Here is an 8012-nt window from a genome sequence, read left to right as displayed (position 1 = left end):
GTCCCATTTCACAAGCCTCTCACTTCCGCACTTCTTGTACTTATAGTACGCACCGTACGTAGTGCGCGTAGTGCGCGTACTTCAAGCGTGCAGACCCTGAATTGGGACACAGCTCAGGACTGAGACATACGAGCTGAATGTAGACAAAAAGGTAAACAAACATGGAGACAAGACTGACTGGCACTGGAGACCCAGACAGCAAGACACAGAAACAACACGAGGACATGAACGAAATCAAACAGTTACCAAGAACCAAAAATATAGATAATAAAACTCAGAGGCACTAGGAAGTACTAAACTCAAACTTAAACATAAATATCTCTTAAATCTAACAGAGACTCAAAATGCTGGGTCATAGACTCAGGACCATGACAGATATAGCCTCCAGGTCTGAAAACTGAAGCCTTCGCAGAAACAAACTCCATAGCAGCTCCACAAAGTCCAGCTGGAAAAACAAAATTGGAGAAAATGATGGCAAAATTGGAGAACTTGGTAGCGACAGTGAACACGGTATTAAAATTGGAGCTGATGACTCCATCTCTAAATGCGTGCAAGGCGGACTTAATAAGCAACCCATTCATTGCAAATGAGAGGGACTCATCCAATGCCTCAAACAGAGAGAAAGGAACTAGGAAGACATTAGTTTGTAGTAATGGCACTGGAAATTTCACAATTTCACATTTCATCCTCAGTCACCCATAGGAGAACTCTTGCCACTCAGCGACTCCGAGGAGCAATGACAAGCAAATGGACCCTCAACTCAGAATATGACGTATGTCACGGCGGAGTCGGTGTCACAGATGACTGAAAAAACTAAAAATGTTAAAGAACTAATAAAAGCTTTACATGGGGGGGACAGGGAGGGAGGAGCTTTCCTATTTCTACTCTAGTGTGAATGCACAATTGAGTTAGATGAAGATCTGAGCAGCCGAGCAGACTTTAAAGCTGCTACTTACAGTTACACATTCAGTCACGTTCTTGTTCTCACTAACTGCACATTTCTTTGTGACCTCTGAGCTGAGCCAAGAAAATGAGAAGGAGCTCCAGGACTTAAGTTATTCGCACAAAGCAACACATTCACACACACACAGACAGACACAAGAATGCCCTTAAACAACCTACCAACCAGCAATGGAGACTTAGACACAGCCCCATATAAATGGATTTAATCATACACACAACAGCATGCACACAGGCACACACACATGTGCATGTACACAGACAGACACACACTTCTCCATTACCATACCCAACGTCATCTCTCCCTCATTCGGCTTCCTCTCTCTGACTGTGATTAATCCTCATTGTCTCTTCAAGGTTATGGGGGTGCACACATACACACACTCGTACATGCTTATGTGTTTCTATGACAGTTGTGGCTCCCACACCCGTCTCAAAACCAACAAAGGCAAAAGCCTGAAAGCTTTTGGTTGTGTGTAGGTGCATACATATGTGACAGGATATGAGAGACAGAGTCAGTAAGAAAATGATGGAACGATTTAAGAAATCACTTTTTTTCTCTGGATGTCAGCTTGCATATGTAATAGTTTGCTAATAAATACTGCTGATGTGTGCTGGGGCACAGCAAACAGGTATGTTAGAAGATGACCATCTTATTCATCCCTGCATCTGTCATCTTCCTCTTTTTCTGTACAGGAAATGAAGGTTGAAGAGCTCAGCACTGTCAGACAGGCATTACAGGCGGACCTGGAGACGTCCATCCGGCGCATCGTTGATCTTCAGGCTGCCCTAGAGGAAGTAGAATCGAGTGATGACAGCGACACTGAAAGGTAATTTGCCCTCACTGAGGTAGCTCCTCTCAGGTTCAGTGATGATATTTGTATGTCTGAACTCAACTTTCACCAATCTGCCCTTCAATCCAGTGTTCACACTGCTGTGGAGTCCTTTACTCAAAAGAAAGACCTGTAAGAAACTCTTGGCTGTGTGTGTGGCTGTGTATATGTGTATGACCTAAAAATATCCGAGCTTGAAGTGTTCTTATTATGCATATTGTTGTGATAATAAATAACAGGATAAAAAAGACATAGACTTCAACTAGCTTTGGCCTTGATTTCCATCATATCCATGCATATCACCAAAGTCAATGCACAATTAAGTCAGCTACACCTTAACCCAAATGATGAAAGTCATTACATAGATGTGTAAATTGGATATTAATTTACTAACGACCATCAGGTCACCAAGGTTAGGGTTGAGTTTTGTTTTAGCTGTTTGTGTGTGTGTGTGTGTGTGTGTGTGTGTGTGTGTGTGTGTGTGTGTGTGTGTGTGTGTGTGTGTGTGTGTCTCCATCCATTTTCTGCTGCTTATCTGGATGGTGGGGGGAAGCAGTCTAAGCAGAGAAGCCCAGACTTCCCTCACCCCAGCTACCTTCTCCTGCTCATCTACGGGGACACCAAGAAGTTCCCAAGCCAGCTATGAGATATAATCTCTCTCGTGCAAATTCTGGTTTCCCCCAGGGGCCCCCCATGCTCAGAATAACTCACCTATGAGGTGTCTATCTTAGTCAGATGCGCAAAATACCTCATCTTGCTCCTGGATGGAGGAGCAGCGGCTCTACTCCGAGTCCCTCTCGTATGACCAAGCTCCTCACCCTCTCTCTAAGGGACAGTCCAGCCACTCTTCGAAGGCTACTTGTGTCTGTGACTTCATTCTTTCGCTCACTGCCCAAAGGTCATGACTATAGGTGAGCGTAGGAATGTAAATTAACTCTTTAATTGACAACTTTGCTTTTATGCTCAGCTCTCTCTTCACCCCAACAGATTGGTGCATTTGCATCACTGCGGACTACTCTGCTTCCACAATAGAAGGCACAACTATGGTATTGAGGAGATCCTCCTCACTTTGTGTGTACTTTTCACTGCCTGAATATAGCCTCAGTTGAGGTAAGCAGTGTTCCACCAAAGCTGTAGACGGTGTGTGTGGAATTCCCTTCCTACTCGTGGTGACTCCTTTAGCCTGAAACCTCTCTTCATCTGTGGTGTCCACCATCTGGTTCTGGCATTACCACCAGAATCAGTTGTCAGCTCAGCACCTCTCTTCACCCAAGTGCCCAAGACAGATGGCTGCAGATCTGATGTTACAATTATAAAATCAATCATCAACCTGCAACCTCAGATGCCTTATGTGCTTATAAACACCTTTATGCTCTAACATGATGTTTGTCATTGACAAACTGTGGTTAGTACAGAAGTACAATAACAAAACACAAGTCCACCAGGGGAACCTTCATTTTATGCGATTTCTTTGTTGTGTCTTGTATATATGCTTCTATGACAACGAATTTTCCCTCTGAGATTACTAAAGTAGGCTAATGATTGCTGTATTTCATAGTCAGTATACATAGCCAGTCTTGTTAATGATCTGGCTGAGGGGGTTGCAATGGGGACAGAGCACCTCCTTGGTGAACCCCTCACTTGATTATGACTTGTGCATTTGGCTTGAAGTTTGCCTCTTGTGTTTTCCTTCACCTCCATTGGATTCCTAAACGAGGCTCTTAGGGTCCTGTTAATATCATACAACATTCCCGAATCCTTGTGCAAGGCTTGAGTCATAGGCTCTGATAGAGGGCTCGAGCTCAAGGACCTGTCCCCTAGTTTACAAAAGCTGTGTATTAGCTGTGTATTGAAAGAGACGTGGAAGTAAAGCATGTAAGGAAAAGACAGAGTTTGAACAATTGTACAACTCTCTTAGGCAGCTTTCACTACTTTGTTTAAGATATCTTGAGGAATAGTTTTCCAGACATCTTGAAGGATATTTAAAGTGTTTGTTTGGATTTTGGCTTCCTTTTGTCCATTCTCTGTTGAGATAATCCTACATTGCTTTAATAATGTTGAGATCTGTGTTCTGGGAAGGCCAATCCATGACTGGAAAATGGACTTCCACCTCTCCCAGTCGGTTAAGCTGCAGTCAGTTCCGATGGAAGGCTTGGACCGAGAGGCAGCTCAGCATCTGCTGGCTCTAAAATGATTTGAACTCTGGCGCTGTACATCATATGTACCTGGCCGATTCGGCCAACGGACCAACTGTTCATTTCTTTGCATCCCAGGATCTCGGGCAGGCCCCTGTCCAAGTCCCAGTTGTCCCACTGTGAGGTACAGGCAATCCAGCAGGCTTATGCCTCAGTAGAAGCTCCTCTCCCCTCAGGTGTGCAGGCCCACTCAACCAGTGAGGGTGGAGGGGTGCCTCCCTCTCTGCCATTTGTGCGGCAGTGACATGGTCCCCAACTGCCACCTTTATGTGGTTTTCCCGCTTGAACATGGCAGCCAGCCCCTCTTTCCCGGAGCAGGTTCTGGGTGCCCATCAGCAGTAGCCGTCATTCGGGGGGGGGGGGAGCATTTAAACAGTTTTTCAATTCAAGACAGAGAAACAAAAATAATATCCCTGGCCAAAACTGGGAAGACTTAAAAATAAAGTGCTATTTTAAGTACTTTAAGTACATTTTCAGAATGGTATTGTCTTTAAATAAAAATAATAAAAAGTCTACATAAAGTGCAGTTTTTCTTGTTAGAAAAATAAGGCAGAAAGATAAAAGGTAATTTGACCAGCTTCACCTTTAAACTCTGAGTAACCTTAGCCAAAAGTATTTTGTACATTAGGCTAAAACAATGTGATCATGGAACATTTTAGTGCAAAAAATAACAAACCCATTGGACTCACAATACCTCCATGCTTATTTATTGTCCATCTCTTTCAGCCAGTTACTTAGACAAACTAGCCTGTTCACATTTTCAGAGCTCAAGGCAGCTCTCTTTTTTTGTTACTATGTGACCTGCAAGTGATAACAGTCTGTCACATGGGACAGAAGTGGCAGGACTAATTTAATACTTGCGGGCCAGGACAGACAGTTGTGGGTGGGTGCCTGCTCGGCTGGACCACAACTGCAGTTTGCTCGCTGATGGTGGGTTCTGCTCTGTACAAACTCAGGGCCCCTGTTACACAGGGCTTCCTCATCTGAATCAGAATCTGAAGGCAATGAAGACAAGAGAAGGCTCTTTGTCTTTACTGGCGCCTTTGTGGTGGCATCTTTACACTGTTCCTGCAACAGGGCCTCAAGGCTGGTCCAAACCTCTTCTCGCTCTCCCCTCGCAAGACACTTTAAATTCTTAAAGCGTGGGTCAAGCACAGTAGCTGTCTTGAGCCACTGGTGGTTGAGTGTAGCGACACGTTGGGATAGGTCCTTTGTGAAGGCAGTCACCATATAGTTTGAGTCATCATCAGAGACCTCCATGGTGTGATGCAGGTGGCAGAAAGAAGTTAAAACAATTGAATATGAGACATATGTCTCACCTCCAAGAAGCTGAGTCACAAACCTGTAGTAGACAGTTCAAGAAAGTATTTTTTAATCTACACAATAACTGTCAACTATAGAGCTTTTTGAAGAAACAGTAACAATAAGTTAAAAAATAGTTTTATTTACCTGCATGGCTCAAGGATAGTCACCAGCTTTTGGAGTTTTACCAGCTCTGATGGAGTTAAAATGACTAGCTTGTGCTTTTGTTTGTCTAAAGCAGCAAAAACAGCCTCTTGATTCTTTAGTAGATGAAAAAACATATCCAGCATTTAATTCCACCCTGTGGAAACATGTTGTATGAGTGGTTCTTTCTGTTGCCCAAGTCTTGTTTCCTCCTGGTGTAATTCCTCTGTATCAGCAGGGCTGTGTTTAAAGTGACCCACTATCTTGCAACATTTTGCTAATGCATCACTAAAACCACTATCAGCAGGGCTAACAGTGAGGGTTGTTTGCAATATGTGAGCAACACAAAGCATGTGATGGAATGGGAGGTGCTGCAGCCACCATGGTTCGTGCACTGTCTGTCCCAATTGTGGTTACCTTTTGTTGAATTCCCCATTCTTCTGCCAAAGAGAGAAACTACTCAGCGCAGTTTTTGGAATAGTTTCTGATGTTTGTCTTCTGCACAGTCAGGGCAAAAGACTGTAGATTCCATGTCCCATCAGTGACATCAAGAATATGTGCAGTGACTCCGAGATAATTAGAATTACTAACAGAATACAATCCAATCCAATATAGTTTTATTTATATAGCACATTTTAAAACCCGAAGGCACACCAAAGTGTTTCACAGTAATACGAAGAAACAACATAAGTCAATAACAGAGTACAGATCAGGCACTAGCACAGACAGAATGGAGGCACTAATAGACCGGAAGAGTTAAGTAGAATAGGTATCAAACCTCAATACAGGAGGAAGGTCAGATCGTGAATACAAAATATCTACTAAGAAGATAAAAACAGCAGTAAAATTAATAATAAAATAATACATTTAATAAAAAGTTTAAAAAGGGTATTAACTGGTCAGAAAAGCCAGGTTAAATAAGTATGCTTTCAATCTTGATTTAAAGGATTGGATAGAGTCTGTGGCACGAATAGAAGCAGGAAGGCTATTCCAAAGGTTGGGTGCAGCTGAAGCAAAGGCACGATCGCCTCTGGTCTTCAGTCTAAACTTAGGTTGGGCCAGGAGTAATTGACCTGATGATCTTAGTGCATGACAAGGAGTGTACAGATTGAGGGGGAGTCCAGTGATCCCCACTAAGAGCCACAAAGTCTGTTTTTTGTAATGCATCTAATTTTTCTTGTTTTTCAGTGTCATAAAGCTGTTGAATTTTACTTGAATAGTCTGTTGCCATGGCAGTTGGAAAGTTGGATCACCTGATGCTAAGTGTAGCACATTTTCTAACCCCCTATCTACTACACTGATAGTGGTCTACAGTCCAGAGCAATCCATTTTGTAAGAGAATTTGTAAGTCATTTTTTCAAGTTTGGGCTGCCGACACCTTTTGTTGGTACTCGAACTGGGACTGCTAGTGCTAACAGCTCCCACAGTTTCCGTGCTCGCTGCAACATGTTTTGCATTTAGATGGTACGGTTGAGGTGCTTTGGTGGTATGCAAACTCCTTTTTGCACAGTTTGCATAAAATTACACTTTTATGAAGGCTTCCGTTGGGTAGTCTTTTGAAATTAAATTTGCCTCCGATCAGTCCTAGCAACACGCTTTCTTCAGATTCTTCTATTTTTGTAGGCCGCTCGGAGAAGCATTCTGACAAATTTCCCACGTGTGGGACTAATAAAGGTTATCTTATCTTATCAAACTATCACTGGTTTCACGCCTGCACAGCTTGCTTTACATGTAATCTGTGGGGCGTGGCCCGGCTAGCCGGAGTGTCTTCAAGAAGTATCCATACTTCTATGTATCATACCCCATACATATGGAATATGTAATGGAGTGGAGAGATAGTCTCTCACTCAGAGAACCATGGTTACAATGTAACCGTACGTTACATTTGGTGAGTATAGTATTGTTATTGATACTTATAATAGTCAAAAGTATTTAGTTATCCTTCAAGGCGATTGAGATATGAAAGTGTCATGTTGGGCTCATTGGCAGGCAACGGTAGGACTGAAACACAGGACTCCAAAACGGACTTTTTTTTTATTTAGCTGAGAAAGCAAACTAAAAATCAAAGTACAAAGAAACACAAAAAGAAACAAAAGATAAACTAGTATTAAGAAACAGGCAACTCACTGGAAACTCACAACTAGACATAACTAGGGAACATGGAAAACACACGAGAAAAACACAGCCAAGGTGGAGAACACCAGAATAAACAGGGCAAAACTGAAGACTTAAATACACACACACAGGATAACCACGGGATGGGAAACGGGTGAGAAGACAGCTGGGACTAATCAGACAGAGAGGAATCAAAACTGAATACACTGAACACAGGACAATGGACTATCAAACTAAAACAGGAAGCAAGAGACACATACTAAGATGTGGCCTGACTGAAGACAAGGAACACAGGAGGAGCAAGACGGCGCGTGAGACACGACAGGGGAACAAATTAATAAACACGGAGACAGAACTTAACATGCACGAGAGACATGACAGACTATCCAAGGAACAAATTCAAATTCAAATTTTATTTGTCACGTACACAGTCATACACAGTACGATATGTAGTGAAATGCTT

At 42.8% G+C, this 8012-nt stretch overlaps 1 protein-coding gene across 1 annotated transcript in view; it reads left to right on the top strand.

The window, feature by feature from the left end:
- The window catches only part of LOC102294665 (unconventional myosin-XVIIIb), a gene marked incomplete in the record, with an annotated part of 81143 nt that overhangs the window by 59306 nt on the left and 13825 nt on the right, over positions 1–8012 (top strand). The window contains 2 exon segments of the mRNA XM_042223513.1: positions 1657–1790; positions 1884–1925. Of these exon segments, the coding sequence (XP_042079447.1) occupies positions 1657–1790; positions 1884–1925 (176 nt within the window).

The sequence above is a fragment of the Haplochromis burtoni genome, unplaced genomic scaffold (assembly GCF_018398535.1).
Source record: "Haplochromis burtoni strain Fernald_Lab_line unplaced genomic scaffold, NCSU_Asbu1 Contig_113, whole genome shotgun sequence".
Classification (NCBI taxonomy): Eukaryota; Metazoa; Chordata; class Actinopteri; order Cichliformes; family Cichlidae; genus Haplochromis; species Haplochromis burtoni.
The sequence above is the reverse complement of the archived record's forward strand: the minus strand, read 5'-3'. Positions and strand labels throughout refer to the sequence as shown.